The sequence below is a fragment of the Passer domesticus genome, chromosome 14 (assembly GCF_036417665.1).
Source record: "Passer domesticus isolate bPasDom1 chromosome 14, bPasDom1.hap1, whole genome shotgun sequence".
In the NCBI taxonomy this organism is placed as follows: Eukaryota; Metazoa; Chordata; class Aves; order Passeriformes; family Passeridae; genus Passer; species Passer domesticus.
In genome coordinates, this window is record NC_087487.1 from 20,044,073 (window position 1) to 20,059,238 (window position 15,166).

The 15,166-nt window shown below is 61.3% G+C and overlaps 1 protein-coding gene across 3 annotated transcripts in view; it reads right to left on the reverse strand.

Annotated features, from left to right (window-relative positions):
• The window catches only part of RASGRF1 (Ras protein specific guanine nucleotide releasing factor 1), a 26,593-nt gene continuing 11,427 nt past the window's right edge, over positions 1-15,166 (reverse strand). The window contains exons 5-27 of one of the 3 annotated variants that reach the window (XM_064389708.1): positions 14,876-15,129; positions 14,520-14,599; positions 13,966-14,159; positions 13,446-13,555; positions 12,701-12,819; positions 12,166-12,326; positions 11,297-11,360; positions 10,896-11,032; positions 10,556-10,638; positions 9,686-9,895; positions 9,046-9,416; positions 8,473-8,628; positions 8,194-8,364; positions 7,813-7,925; positions 7,159-7,271; positions 6,564-6,624; positions 5,203-5,306; positions 4,759-4,843; positions 4,306-4,503; positions 3,460-3,539; positions 2,636-2,753; positions 2,319-2,387; positions 1-1,115 (exon numbers count right to left, since the gene is read on the reverse strand). In XM_064389708.1, the coding sequence (XP_064245778.1) occupies positions 1,023-1,115; positions 2,319-2,387; positions 2,636-2,753; positions 3,460-3,539; positions 4,306-4,503; positions 4,759-4,843; positions 5,203-5,306; positions 6,564-6,624; positions 7,159-7,271; positions 7,813-7,925; positions 8,194-8,364; positions 8,473-8,628; positions 9,046-9,416; positions 9,686-9,895; positions 10,556-10,638; positions 10,896-11,032; positions 11,297-11,360; positions 12,166-12,326; positions 12,701-12,819; positions 13,446-13,555; positions 13,966-14,159; positions 14,520-14,599; positions 14,876-15,129 (3,144 nt within the window). In that variant the 3' untranslated portion in view covers positions 1-1,022. Of the gene's footprint in view, positions 1,116-2,318; positions 2,388-2,635; positions 2,754-3,459; positions 3,540-4,305; positions 4,504-4,758; positions 4,844-5,202; positions 5,307-6,563; positions 6,625-7,158; positions 7,272-7,812; positions 7,926-8,193; positions 8,365-8,472; positions 8,629-9,045; positions 9,417-9,685; positions 9,935-10,555; positions 10,639-10,895; positions 11,033-11,296; positions 11,361-12,165; positions 12,327-12,700; positions 12,820-13,445; positions 13,556-13,965; positions 14,160-14,519; positions 14,600-14,875; positions 15,130-15,166 lie in introns of all 3 variants that reach the window. The other 2 variants (XM_064389706.1, XM_064389707.1) reach the window with 2 other exon arrangements.

A 15,166-nucleotide genomic window follows, 5' to 3' on the forward strand; every position in this document is an offset into this window, starting at 1 on the left:
TTCACCCTGAGATAGAATAGATTTATTAGCAAGAGGTAATCAGGAAACATATATTTTTACAAAAAAAATGGAAATATCTTTTTTTTTTTTTTTCCCAAACAAGCTGTAAGTTGAAATAGTTTTAGGGCTTGAAAGAGAATTCCCATACCACGAGGTATTGCTTACAGCAAGTGTTGTGTGAGTGGAGCATGCCTGCCACTGCCGGGGAACCGTGTCAGGGACTGTACAATGTAAAAAACCCAGGTACTATTCACAGAATAAGCACTACATTACTATATCCTGCTAGCGGGTGGTTAGCCAGGATTACAGTAGATGTAATAAAAACACTCGTCATCTCTAACTCTACGTCATGGTACTCAGAGTGGGCACAAGGGTACGGATCTACAGCATATCAACAGGAGCCGGATGCAGCGAGGAGAGGCGAGGGGATGCTTCCATCTTCCCGACTTCGGAGGGACCGGGCCAGCAGCCAGGGCCCCCCGTGCCCGGCCAGCAGCAGGGTGGCACACACAGAGAGGGCAGCTCACACCGAGGGACAACCTTTAATGCGCTCCCTTCTCCCACCTTACAGTCGGGATGTAACTGCCAGCACAGTCCGAGTGAGAGCTGCTGTGTGCTGCCCCTGAGCCCCGTGGGGACACAGGGATACACCTGCCACACAGGGCTCACTTGTCCCATGGGACCACAGGGACTCACCTGTCCCACAGGGACTCACCTGCCCCATGGGGACATAGGGACTCACCTGCCCCACAAGGACACAGGGACTCACCTGCCCCACAGGGACTCACCTGCCCCACGGGCACTCACCTGCCCGACCACCAGCCCCCCAGGAGGAACAAATGACAAAAGTAACATCATGGAAAGGAGCCCGGGGCTCCAGCGAGGCGTGGGCGCGTTAACGGTGACGGGGCGGGGAATCGCACGCGAGCGCGGCCGGGGCGGGGGCCGGGGCAGCACAGACGGGGCGCTCCGGGAGCGGGGCTATGTACAGGGGTACAGCGAGTGTCCGGCGGCCGCGCCGCTCACGAAGGCAGCTTGGGCTCTATCCGCAGGGAAGCCTCGTACAGCGACTCCTCGTCCATCACGCACGACTGGTCCAGCAGGTACTGCGTCACCTGGGGACGGAGCGGGCCGTGAGCAGGCCGGGAGAGACACGGCCGGGCAGGTGGGGCACACAGCCTGGCAGGTGGGGCACACACAGCCTGGCAGCTGGGCACACACAGCCTGGCAGCTGGGCACACACAGAGCCTGGCAGCTGGGCACACACAGCCTGGCAGCTGGGCACACACAGCCTGGCAGGTGGGGCACAGAGCCTGGCAGCTGGGCACACACAGAGCCTGGCAGCTGGGGCACACAGCCTGGCAGCTGGGGCACACACACAGCCTGGCAGCTGGGCACACACAGCCTGGCAGCTGGGGCACACAGAGCCTGGCAGCTGGGCACACACAGAGCCTGGCAGCTGGGCACACACAGCCTGGCAGCTGGGCACACACACAGAGCCTGGCAGCTGGGCACACACAGCCTGGCAGGTGGGGCACAGAGCCTGGCAGCTGGGGCACACACACAGCCTGGCAGCTGGGGCACCACAGAGCCTGGCAGCTGGGGCACACACAGAGCCTGGCAGCTGGGCACACACAGAGCCTGGCAGCTGGGCCCAAACAGCCTGGCAGCTGGGCACACACAGAGCCTGGCAGCTGGGCACACACACAGCCTGGCAGCTGGGCACACACAGAGCCTGGCAGCTGGGGCACACACAGCCTGGCAGCTGGGCACACACACAGCCTGGCAGCTGGGCACACACACAGCCTGGCAGCTGGGCACACAGCCTGGCAGCTGGGGCACACACAGCCTGGCAGCTGGGCACACACAGCCTGGCAGCTGGGGCACACACAGAGCCCGGCAGCTGGGGCACACACAGCCTGGCAGCCGGGCACACAGAGCCTGGCAGCTGGGGCACCCGCACCCTGCCAAGCCGGTCAGAGCCCGTTCAGCTGGTCTCACGCTGGGCAGAGGGCAGCCGGCGCTGGAGCGGGCAGCAGGGCACCCCTGCTCCCTGGGGAGGGCATGCTGCCCCTGCATCGCTGCTTCTCAGCGTGTCCGGGGCACCCTCGAGCACTCCGGGCCCGTCCAGAGCTGCCCTCTGCAGCAATCCCCAGGGGACCACGGGGGATTCTGCTGGAGCCCCCACAGCCTCCCTGCACCCCCCACCCCTCCAACAGACTGCAGCATGGGGCTGCCAGGCACTGAAGGCTTAGATGCTGTGCTGAAGAGGGAGATGAGGGCAGAGCCTGCCCGTGGCTCTGGGGACAAGGCTGTACCTTGGGCTGGTGCTCGATCTTGTAGGAGGTTTGCTGGAACTGGCGGATCTCCCTTATGATGTGCGAGATCTGTGCAAGGAGAAAACACAGGAGGTGCTCATGGCTCAGCCATCAGCCAGAGAACCCGGCCCAGGGCCCAGGAGGGCAGGGGCACCCAGCACAGCACATGCAGAGGCCTTTTTGTCTCTTGCAGACACTGGGAGCAGCCCCAGGTGTGTGCAGGGGACACCTGTGGCCTCCTGGTGCTGTGCAGGAGAAGGCTGAGGGGACACAGACCTGGCCACAGGCACATCAGCCCAGTGGGCTGGAGCACTCACCATCCTCATTTTGGAGAAGTTCACCAGGCCATCCTCGGTGTAGTTCGGGGTGCCCTCCTCGATGAACGCCAGGTCCGTCAGGTACATGCCCAGGTAGGGGACACACGGGGGGTCACAACTTCAGGAGTGAACCAGAAAGAAATCAGGAGTAAAACTTTCTCACTTTGGAGCTTGGGGCAGGGTAGGGGAGAAGGGATCAGCTCTGCAGTCAGCAGAGTTGGAAGGATTCTCTAGTATAGGATAGAGGAGAAGGGATCAGCTCTGCAGTCAGCAGTTGGAAGGATTCTCTCTGACATAGGAGGGCTCTCCCAGGGCAGGCTCCTGGTCTGCTGGGTGTCATCCCCAGCAGCACAGCAGGACAGGCAGGACCTGTGGCTGTGCCCCTCACAAAGCCACGGGGTGCAGGAGATGAGCTGGGGGCAGCTTTGGCAGCACAGAGGGTCAGACAGACCTTTAGAAGCTTCCATGGACAGCCTGGTCTACTGGAAGGGGGCCCTGCCCACAGAGAGGAATGGAACAAGATGGGCTTTAAGGTCCCTCCCAACCTAAACCACTCTGGGATTTGGTGATTCTATGATAGTGATGGGGAAAATTGTTCTCTGGCGTCCGGCAGTGATTTCTCCCTTTGCAGTCCTTTTTATTCCCATCTTGCCACAGGCTGCACAAAGGAGCAGCTCAGTCCTGGGGATCACTGTGCCAGCCACTGTGCTGCTCCACAGGACACCCTTCAGAGCAGGCTCTGAACGATCCTGGGAGCAGAGCTCTGGTCCCCCCGCTGCAGGCCCCAGAGCAGCCGTGGGGCAGGAGAAGCACCATTCACTCACTTTTTCAGCGCCTCCCTCAGGTTCTTGAACCTGCCCTCCGACGACACCAGCTTCTGGAGCTTATCAATCAGAGCCTTCGTCTGCAAGAGAGCAGAGTGCTGCTGGGAGGGGCCCTGGGAGAACCCCCACTCCCTGGGGCCGGGGGGCAGCCTGCAGAGCCCCGGGGGCGCTTCCAGCCCGCCCTGCCCAGGGCACCTCACCCACCGGCTGCTCCTGCAGCACACAGTGCAGCGTGCCCTGGCTGGCACTCCTGGCTGCAGGGAGCAGGCTGTGCACTCGCTGCCTCCCCTGCTCCCACCTCTGCCCTCGCCTGTTTTCACTCACAGCTTTACCATTCTAGAGCACAAACGACTGCTCCTGGCTGGTGGGAGCCCACAGTGGTGCCAGCTCAGAGAGCTGTAACCGGCTGAGGCCAGTGTCTCCTCACAGGTAGCAAGTGACAGGACAAGGGGAAAGGAGTTGTGCCGGGAGAGGTTTACATTGAATATTGGGAACATTTCTTAATGGCTGTCCAGCCCTGGCACAGCTGCCCAGGGCAGTGGTGGAGTCAGTGGAGGGATTACAGGATATGTGGATGTGGCACATGGGGACATGGGTTGGTGGTGGCCTTGGCAGTGCTGAGGGAACAGCTGGACTTGCACGGTCTCAAGAGCTTTTCTAACCCAATCAATCCTGTGATTCCATGAATAAACCCAGCTCCAAGGCAGGGTCTGCCTGTCCACACACCACTCCCTCCTGAGAACCACCCGAAACCCCTTTCCCCATTTTCTAACTCTTTTCCAACACATCTCATCCTGCCCCAACACTCCCCCGCAAAGCCTCCTCCCCAGGAGGGGCCGCCCCTACCTGCTTGGAGACCTTGAGCCAGGTTTTCTTGAGGCGGAAGATGGCACTGCGGTTGAGGGAGGAGGTGATCTCCAGCACGGCGTTGTAGTTGTGCAGGCAGCGGCAGATGTCGGCCACCGCCACCCACTTCTCGATGGCGCTGACGCGCGCGTTGATCTCCTCGTTGCGGATGATCTCCGAGGCGATCAGGTTGCTGACCTTGGGGACACACGGCCCCCGGCCCGGATTCAGCGAGGGTTTGGGCACGCCAGCCTCACAGCAGGTTTTAGATCCCCCTGAGCTGCTGCGGCCCCACGAGGAGCAGCTGCAGCAGGACTGGCTCCACCTGCACGGGCTCCCCGGGGCAGGCGGGCCCGTGGGGCAGGTGAGCCCCCCACACCCCAGCCCTGGGCAGGGGGCTGAGCTGCCTCCCCTGTGCCCATTCCCCTGTGCCCATCCCGCAGCTGCACCTACATCATTGAAGTGCTTGGTGTTCTTCATGATGTATGGAGTCCTCTCGTTCTTCTCCAGCTTCATCCAGCCTTGCCCAAAGAACTCCCTGCGAACCACAGTGCTCAGGTCAGCTTTTACTTCCCAGTTTGGTGGGATGTCCTAGCCCTGCAAGCCGCACTGCATCCGCACAGGATGGAGATCCCAGGGTCTTTGCCCCCACACTGCTGAAAGGGACCACGTGGATTTGCTGAACGTGTGATGGTTGTGGGAGGGTTTCCCTGAGCTGGTTACCTTGGGACACCCCATAAGAGCAGAGAAGCCACAGGGCTCCCAGTCTGCACTTGAGCCAAGCCTGGGCTACTGGCAAAGCCCGAGAAGGCTTTGCACTCTCTGGGCCCAGCCCAGCCTGCCCGTGGGGCCCTGGGTGACCAGAGCCACATTTCCTGACCCGTGGGCATCACTCACTCGTATGGGATCTTCTTGAAGACCAGGTGATCCAGCAGCGTCAGCTGTTCTGCGATCTCCAGGGCTGAATGGTTTTCAAAGGGCTCTGCTTTGACCCCCTCAGCCTGCAGGACAGAGGAACAGTGGGGCTCACCAGGCAGGAGCACAGTGAGAGCCCCCACACGCCATGGACACAAACCCAAAGCCAAGCTGGGCTCCCAAGCCAAGGCTCTTCCCCAGCAGAGCCGGGGTGTGCTGCTCCAGAGGCACCCCAGCCTGTGCCTGTGCCCGTGCTGAGCTCCTGCCAGCCTCGAGAACCCCAGGGATGTAATCCTGCAGCCTTTTGGCTGTTTAATTAACAAAGCACCCCAGGATCCCAGCTGGAGCACTGCTGCCCCTGCCCAAAGGGAAGATGGCTTTGCCAAGGGATTTCCAGGCAAGCAGGGGAGCAGGGATGAGCCCTGTCCCCATTCCTGGCTCTGGGCAAGCAGCACTGCAGCCCACCCTGGTGGGGCACTCCAGAGCCCGGGGAGGGGGTACCAGTGGCCCTGTGCAGGGCAGGGGGCTGCAGGCACCCCGGAGGTCCAGCACAACGCAGCCCCCTGCTCATGCTGTGCACCCCAAACCCCAGGGCACCCTCACACCCCAGCACCCTCGACTGCAGGGAGCTGCTGCCCCGCCTGAGGGGCAGAGCAAAGCCCTCAGGGCTCTTCTGTTCTCTCCTCTTCAGAGCAAGTTTCCAGAACACAAAGTTATGGGCAACAGCTCAAACAAAGCCCAGGAGGGACTGCCCCGCTCCAGGAGCCAGCAGCAGAGCCAGGGGACAGAGTCTTGGGTGTTTCAGGTGCTCCAGGCCAGTTTCAAGTGGCTCTTGTGTTCTTCAGGGAACAGGTTTGGTTGGGTTTTTTCAGTGCAGAAGGGCAGCAAGTGCTCTGCAGCCACCCTGGGGGTTCTGAATCCATGCACAATCCCAGGGCTCTCTTTCCAGGGAGCAGCAGTGGTCCTGGCTGAGCCAGAGCCCCTCACCTGGAACTGGAAGGGTTTGGGGACACAGAGGACACGATGGGAGCCCCTGGGGCTTTCCCATGTCCCTGCAGCAGGCACAGGCAGCAGGCAGGTGTCTCCGTGCCCTCTCCAGCCACTCTGCTGACTGCGAGGGAATAATGTGCCTGTGGGCTGGCTGGTGCTGCCCCTGCCCGAACAGATCCAGCTGTGCTCACAGCTGGCCCCTCCCAGAAAGCCTTTCCTGCTTTGCAGCTGCACCCCTGGCACTGCCTTGGCGGCTTGTTCTGCCCTGAGCGGGCACCAGGACCTTTGGCTGCTCCCCTTGCACCAGCCCAAGGCAGCAGGGGCAGGCAGGCGGGGAAGGAAGCAGTATTTACCATCTGCACAACCTCCTCCAGGGTTATCTGGTTGTCTCCTGGGTCCTCCTGCGTCAGGGTCCTGTGGCACGGAAAGACAGGGTTACTGCAGCTGGGAAAGCACCAGAGCCACAGGGCTGCAGCAGGGCAGCGTGGCCCCGAGGAGCTGCAAGGCTGCAACACCAGCCTGTGCCTCAGGAGACCCCCTCTGCCCCACTCCTCATTTTAAAGAGGAAAACCCTCCTCAGCCGAGGCCACATGGCCCCACAAGTGCCGTGCCCTCAGCACGGGGTGGGCACACCCTGAGTGCCAGAGCCGCCCTGCTGGCACAAACCTGGCCCTGGCACCGCGGTGCCACAGCAGGACCCCACAGCAGCAGGGCCAGCACCCTCTGGGCTCAGCACCGAACCTCAGCAGGGCCCCAGGGGGGTCACACCCGCCGTGTCCTGAGGCTGAGGGCAGCCAGCACCACCCAGCCTCCTCCTCATCTTCCTCCCTGCCACTCCCAGCCCCGGCACAGCCCAGCTGAGCCCTGCTGTGCTCCCAGGTGAGAGCAGGAGCAGCCAGCAGCTGGCAGTGCCAGGAAAAGCCTGGCACAAAGCCTGCTGCCCCTCACCTGATGATGTTGGCAGCCGCTTTCCTCTCCTGCGTCAGGAGCTCGGGGTCGTGGATGACCTCCTCCAGGAATGCAATCACCCGGAACTTCAGCTCCTCGTTGGTCTCAAAGTCCTGCCAAGAACAGCACAGCCCTGGCGTTACTGTGGGGCAGTGACCCTGATCCCAGCAGGGCTGCTTCCTTCCCGGCTGGGCAAGGGCTGCCTCTTCAGCACAATCCCAGCACGGCAGGGCAGCAGGCTCACTCAGCTCCATTGCACCAGCATCACCAGGCCTGGCAGAGCTCTGTGACTTCCCAGTGACAGCCAGTACAGCACTGCCCTGTCACCAGTGCAGGAGGGACAGCAGGGACAGCTCCCCGTGCCCGAGCCCTGACCCCATCCTGGGCATCCCAACAGGCACCAAAGCCTTGCTCTGCACCCAGCCAGGGGTGATGGCAGGCCCAGCTCCCCTCCTTGGCACCCCAGCTGTGCAAACACGGGAGGTGACCCCTGTTCCCTGCCGGGGTCCCAGCTCCCTGCTCCCACCATCTACACTCCTCTGCTTCCTCAGAGCCTCAGTGCCAGACTGCCTTCCCAGCCAAGCTGGCCGAGCTGCCCAGCACGCAGTGAGCTCCCTGGCAGGGCGCAGGGCAGGGGAGGGAGGCGCTGCCCACCTGGGAGTGCTTGGACACCCAGTGCCGCAGCACGTTCAGCACGCGGTTGGTGGCTGCTCTCCGGATCACAAACTCCTTGTCCCCGTTCCGCTGGTCCGTCGGGAAGCCTGAAACTGCCAGAGGGCCCTCAGCAGGCACAGCTCCCTCAGGGAGGGCTCACGGCCGCTCTGGGGCTGCCAGGAGCACCCCCTTCCCCGAGCTGCTGTGCCAGGAGGGACACCCGGGGCCCCGGACCTGCACACCCTCGGGCAGTGCCATGCCCAGACTCCAGGGCAGGGCCTGGAGCAGGCGCTGGGCTCTGGGGGCTCCGGGCTCCCCCAGCCACAGGGAAACCCCTCTGGTGGCAAGGGGCACCCCAAGGCACGCCCTCGGGGCAGGTACCTGCGCTGGCCAGGGACATCCTGCGGTACTTCTCCTTGGTGGGGGTCCCCTCGTTGGCCCCCGCCGTGGCGATGGCAAAGGCGGAGGTGGCAGACAGGGCGCTGCGGGTGCTGTCCAGGTCCCGGCAGGACGTCATGACCATGCCGTTGTTGTAGGAAAACAGCGAGAAATCTGCGAGAAAAGAAATCCAACACCCCTGTGGGCACCGCTGCTGCCCGGACAGGGCCCCACGTGTGCCAGCCCCCCAAGACACGGGCACCCCCAGACCTCACTCGTTACCTGATGAATTTTTGCACTTGATGGACTTGGGAGTCGTTGGAGATTTCGTTGGGGAAGCTTCAGCTTCTGCTTCATCACTGTGGTTGGGATCCGTGTCCGACTCTTCCCTGACAGACACCTCTGAGCCTGGGAGGACAGGGAGCCCCTTTACACCCGCTGCACACAAACACAGCCACCTTTCAGCTCTTCCCATTTTCCTCAAGTCTGGCCCATTCCAGCTTGGGATGCGGCCACCGTGTATGGGAAAGGTACAGAGTTCTGCCGTTTCTGTGGGATACTTTGGAACAGGTTTTTTCCTTCAGGTGGGGGGGGTTGGGTGGTTTTTTTGTTTTGTTGTTAAAATCACTGAGGTTTCAGGAGGCAGGAGCTCTCTGTGCACATTAAAAATCACTGGGGTTTCAGGAGGCAGGAGCTCTCTGTGCACATTAAAAATCACTGGGGTTTCAGGAGGCAGGAGCTCTCTGGGCACATTAAAAATCACTGGGGTTTCAGGAGGCAGGAGCTCTCTGTGCATGCACCTAAACCAGCCCCTCTGTGCCAGAGCCCCCCGTGCCCAAACCCACAGGGACTCACTCGGCTTGCCTGGCAGGGACTCCTCTTGCTTTTCCGAGGCCGCTTCCCCTTCGTCTGGGATCTTATTGGGGTAGCTGCTGGACACGTACAGCTTGTTGATGTCCAGAGTGGTCTTGCTGAAGGGGGCCATGGAGGAGTAGACGCCGGCGTAGCCGTTGGAGGAGCAGCTGAGCGCCGCCAGGTCGAGCGCCTTGCCGCCGGTGATGATGGGGATGTTGAGGGACAGCTTCCTGCGGCGGCTGGGCGACGACGACTTGCTGATGGACAGCGGCGGCGGCGACGAGAACTTGCGGTTGGCCCGGGGGGACTTGGGGGGCTCCCCGTAGAGCAGCTTGTTGTTCTGGCTGTTTGCAAACAGGAGCTCCAGGGACCTGGTGGAGACGGGGAGAGGCTGAGCTGGCATCTGTCCTGCCCAGGAGGCCGTGGGGATCCCCCCAGGGCATCCCCCCAGGCACAGCAGCAGAGCCAGCGTGAGCCCCACCACCCCGTGGGCAGCAGCTGGCCCTCCCAGGAGGGGGGACACCCGCAGAGCTTGGATCCATCTCCTTCCCCTCTTTGGGGTGCCACAGCTCACGGGGAGCAGTGACAGTCCCAGGTGGCACCGGGACAGGACAGGTCCCTGGCAGCACTGCAGCCTCACCGTGCAGGGATGGCACTGATAGGCTTCTTGTAGATGGTGATGAGCTTGTCGAGGACGACGAGGGCGGTGGTGAAGACGCGGTAGGAGTGCAGGAAGGTGTTGAGGAAGTCGATGCTCAGGAAGCGCAGGTCCGTCAGCCTCTCCAGCAGCCGCTCCACACTGGCATAGCGGATCTGCAGGACCTTGCAGGAATTCATCGTTTTACTGAACCTAATGTCAACATCATCACAATACAAGCTGGCATCAGACCTGCAGAGAAACAAGATTTCTGTGGCTCCAGCCTGGAACGAAACCAAGAGACCATGGGAAGCAGTGCAGGAAGGAGCCCTCTTTGTACAGGGTGTCCCCATGGAAAACCTGGCTGGGAATGCTCCCAGGGGAAAACCCAGAAATCCAGAAATCCACACCCTGGAACGGGCTCCTGGAATGGGTGCAGTGCTCAGCAGGCAGAGGGATGTGGAGGGGCCATCCCCAGGTGCACACAAGCCAAGCCCCCTCCCCTGCCTGGCAGCAGGGAATGGGGCAGGAACACCCCGTGCTGCCCTGTCCCCCCGGCTGGGACCAGCCCCCCTCGACCCACACGTGTCCCAGCACAGCCTTTGCATCCCTACAGGGAGGACAGCCCCCGTGCCCCTCCCTTCTGGCACTTTCACCCCCTCTTTACTATTGTTATTTTTCTCTGAATTCTCCCCTTTGGCATTCCCACCTCCCCAGCACACACAAATCCCTCAGCAGCTAATGAACACTGCTAATCACCACCCTGGGACAGCCCATGGAGCACATGGGAGGCCAGGAGGTCCCAGGGAGGTCCCGAGGCTCCTGGCAGCGTTGGGCTGCCACGGGAGCTGCGTCCTGCCCCTGCACACTCACTTGATCATCTGGGGCACGGTGACCTTGGAGTTCTCCTCGAAGGCGTTCATCATCAGCCCGTTGCAGCGGATGTTGTCCACGCACTGGGAGAGACACGGGCGGCAGGTGGAGGAAGTCAGGGCTTGGCTTGCCCCGGAGCAGCCACGTCCCTGCTCTGTGACACCCAGGGGTGCCAGGAAAGCTCCCGGGGTGCAAACCCAGGCGCAGGGCGGCGGAGGGGCCACGGGCACACGGCAAACCCGGTGTTACCTGCCTGCCCAAACCGGTGCCACGGCCCAGCAGGGACCCCGTGGCAGCTCCTCGTGCTGAGAGCTCCACAGCCCTCCCTGCTGGGTCCTACCTGGCTGATGTCACTGGTCCATGCAGCCTTCTCCTGCCTGGACGAGGCCACGAGGATAACGGTGAAAGACGAGGAATCTTTCGGCTCCACCACGATTTTGAAGTCAAGGTGGTCAATGTCTTGTCCTGATGTTTTGGCTTTGGAACAGAAAAAGCCCACACAGTGATTGGGAAAGCCTTTCCCTTCCCCTCTCTCCCAGCCAGCTGTCAAGGAGGGTTTATTCAGGCTTTTGTGGGTTGTTGGCTGCCCCAGGAAGGTCAGGTCTGTCTAAGTGTGGGTCTGCTTGGTTTACAGTAAATAATTAATCTAATTAAACCTCAGTCGTGGATCCCTTGAATCTACTGGCACCTGAATCTGACCCCACTCACCAAGCACACCCCAGCCACCTCCCCTGCACCCACCGTCCTCGTCGGTGCTCTCGGGCTCCTCCACCAGCGTGCAGTCGATGAGGGAGATCACACCGTTCTGCAGGGGACAAAGGGGGCTCAGCACTGCCACCCCGGGGCTGGGCATCCCCCCAGCACAGCCCCCACCAGGCTGCGAGTCAGGGATCAGCCGTGGGACTCCCCAGGGACTGGCGGTTCCTCTGTCCTTGTCCCCCACCCCAGCCTGGGGACAGGTCGATGTCCCCAAGGGGACACACACAGCCAGGGAGAGGACACACACACAGCGCCTGCTTTCACTGGGAAAAAGATCTGTGCCTGCTGGGATCTCTGGGTTTTCCTTGTCAAATTGATCAACTAATTTGTTTATAAATTATTTAATAGGAGCTTTAAATTTAATTTTCCCAAAGTCTGTTGTTGCAATTATCAGCTCTTTGCCACGGACTGTAATTCTTCAAACTGATAATTTAATGCCAGTAACAAGCAATTTCTGTAAGATTCTTGCTCAATTAACTGCCAAACTTCCCCAAATAAACCCAGGAACCCAGGGAGCAACCAGAGGAGCCGGGAGTGCTACAGACAGCCCGGGCTGTGATTCCAGTTTCTTCCAGAACGGACTGTCAACATTTCTGCTGCAAATCAGGCTAAATTCTTTTATCAAGATCGTGTAGTTTCTCATCTCTCCTGTGACTCAGCTCTGACAAGGACCACGTGAAATAAACCCAGGTGGCTGCAGGCTCCCAGCCCAGCATCCCTGGGCTGTGCCAGGGGAGGCCAAGGTGGTCCTGGACCCCTGTGCCACCAAGAGCCCGGCCAGCTCGGGCCACAGCCGGGCCACCCTCTGTCCCCCCACGGGCAGGGAGCAGCAGCAGCCCCCGGCCCCTCACCTTGGTGAGGTGCAGCTTGCCCCCGGAGCCGCGGGTGCAGATGATGAGGTGCTTGGAGAAGAGGAAGCACTGGCGCTCGCCCTCCTTCCTCAGCGACAGCGAGCCCAGCCGGCCCCGCGTGATCTTGCCCTTCTCGGACATGGGCACCTGGATCAGGGAGCCTGCGGGGCACACGCCATCAGCGCCACACGGCGCAGCCCCCGCCGTGCCCAGGACTGCCACCAGCCCAGGTCGTGCCACCCTGCAGCCGGGGCACCAGCCATGGCAGCCCACCCTGCGCCCTGCTCCGGGCTCAGGGCTCGGCGTGGTGCTGCTGCCTCCCCAGCGGGGCACCACTACCAGCCAAGGTGCACCCCCGTGCCCTGATGTGGGAAAGGGCAGGGACAAACCTGCCCTGATGTGCCTCTGATCAGTGAAAACTCAGAACTGAGTTATATTTTTAAATTTCACAGGCCCTCAGAGCACACAGGACAGGGACAGGGCCACGGGGCTCACGCTCACCACAGAGGGGAGGGACGCTGGCACTGACACTGACCTTGCCTGACGAAGGTCTGGCTGGTGTCCAGCAGGATCTCACAGCCCTCGATGATCATCCTCTCTATTGCCAGATTTTTCCGAATGTTTTCAGTCTCACTCACTTCATCGTGCATTATCCTGAAGGATGGAGAGGAGAAAATCGGAGCTGGGGTGGGATCTGAACACGTTTTCCCAACCCCTTTGGACGTCTGGTGGAGCTGCACCAGGTAAAACCAAAACTGAAGGAATGTCAAGGGAATTGCAGCAGGATCCACCCAGACAGAGCCAGCAGCTCCAGAGGTGACCTGTGCATCTTCCCAGGCTGTGCCTCCAGGCTGACAAATACTGAAATGGGAGGGCTTGGAAATCACAAAATTCAGATTCAGGGCAGCCCCCTCTGATATCCCTGCTCCTTGAGGAGTGGGAAAAGGGATGGACACTCTTTACAGAACTTGAAGTGTGCGGGTGGGTTTGGCACCGACATCCAGAACACTCCAGAACAGTCCATGGGCTGGGAGGAAGAGGATAAAAACCAGGGAATTATGGCCAGTTCCCAAGTGCTCAGAGGCACCCGGTGCCTTCCCATGGGGCAGCCCCTCCACAGGGTCTGCTTCTGTCCTGAACAGAGGACAGAAGCAGACCCTCGGAGCCATCCCAGCCCTCCAAAGCCCTCATTTCACCATCCAGGAGCCTGGCAAACACTGCTCCTGGCCAGAGCAGCCAGGGCCCGTCCCACAGTGCAGGGATGGATCAGCAGCTCTCACCTGGACAGCTCTTCCAGCTTGGACTTGGCATAATCCAGGCTGTTCCTCTCCACGTGCTCGTGGGGCGTGTGAGCCAGCAGCTCGTGCAGGGTCAGGATGTACCTGGGGATCTGCAGCAGCAGGGAGAGAGCAGAGGTCAGTGGGGGCACAGGGGACAGCAGGGGCCCACCCTGGGCTGCTCCTGCCATGGCTGGGGACACCCTGGCCAGGGACACCCTGGCCTGAGCAGTTAAAACTTCACAGCTCCTTGTGCCAAAGCTGAATGAAGAGGGGGCACAACGTGGGGCTGTGCCCAGGACCCTGCTGGTCCTGTCCCAGTCCCAGAGGTGTGGGATAACCAGGGAGCCAGCAGCACACAGAGTCCCCCCACAGAGATGGCCCAGGCAAGCCCAGGAGCCATGTGGGACCACCAGGGTCCAGCCCCAGGCCACGTCACCCAGGCTCTGCCTCCCAGCACGCAAAGCCAGCCGTGGGGCTGGGCTGTGCACTGCCTGGGGCCAGCCCTGGCTGCAGCGCTCACCTGGAACATGGGGTAGGTGAGGAAGGTCTCCAGGGTCCTCTCCTCGCAGTCAGGCTTGGCCTCGTAGTGCTTGAGCAGCTTGTCGAAGTCGCGGTTCTGCTTGCAGTGCGCCAGGATCTGCAGGCTGTACTGGTGGTTCCGCACAAACTCCTGGTAGATGTTCAGCATGGGCAGCAGGATGTCGAACAGGTCGGCTGCAGGCAGAGCAGGGCGTGGGTGGGCTGCTCCAGCCCCCCTGGGCACAGCCCTGACCCCCAGAGCACCCCCAGGTCTCCTGCTCCTCGTGCCCCCCAGCTCTGCCCAGTCTGAGCTCAGGAGGGTCTGATGGGACACAGTGATGTCAGCACCAGCCTCTCTGTGCACAGTCCAGCCCCACCTCCCAGCAGAACCAGGAACGCCGGAATTTGGTCACTCTGGGGTTTGTACCGTGAGGCTGACGTGACCAAGCCGCGACACTGTGCAGCGTGTTCTGCTGCTGGTTGGCAAATGCCTGCGGAGCTGCAGAAGGAGCAGCAGCAGCAGGAGGATGAGGAGGAGGAGGCAGCAGCACTCACCCAGCACCAGCGTGGGCCAGCTGGAGATCCGTGCCTTCAGGCCTTGGTAGAAAATTTGGTGCAAAAACATGATTGTTTCGCTGGAAGAGGAACCAAGAGAGGACTAAGCCAAACCAAGAACAGACAGATGAACGAGAGGTAAATAAAGAGGAATTAGACAAATTCCCCATTGCAGGGGGAGCAGGGCAGCCCTTGTGCTGGCTGGGGGCAGCTGCTCGAGGCAGTGCACAGCGTGCCTGGAGGCACAGGGAACCGTGGAGCTGCAACAGCCCAGGGGCTGAGCACTCCCAGCACCAGGGAGCTGTGCAGAGCTGCTGGGATGCCACGGGGCTCCTGGAGCCCAGGACGGAGCTCACCTGTTGAGGAAAATGCTGCTGACGTCATCGTGGGTGATGGGCGGCTTCTTGGAGCTGGCGGCCATGCGCAGCGGCCGCAGGAAGTTGTTGACGAGGATGTGGAGCTGCTGGACGTACTCGGCCTCGGCCTCCAGCATGCTGAACACCACCTGGTTCCTCTTGCGCATGCTGTCGGCGTGGGGGGACCTGATGTAGTCCTGAATGATGGTCTTCCACTTCCTCCGGCACAGCCAGCCCCGCAGGAAGCTCTGCACCTGAGGGAGCAGGGGCTGGGGGTTAGGGACAGGCTGG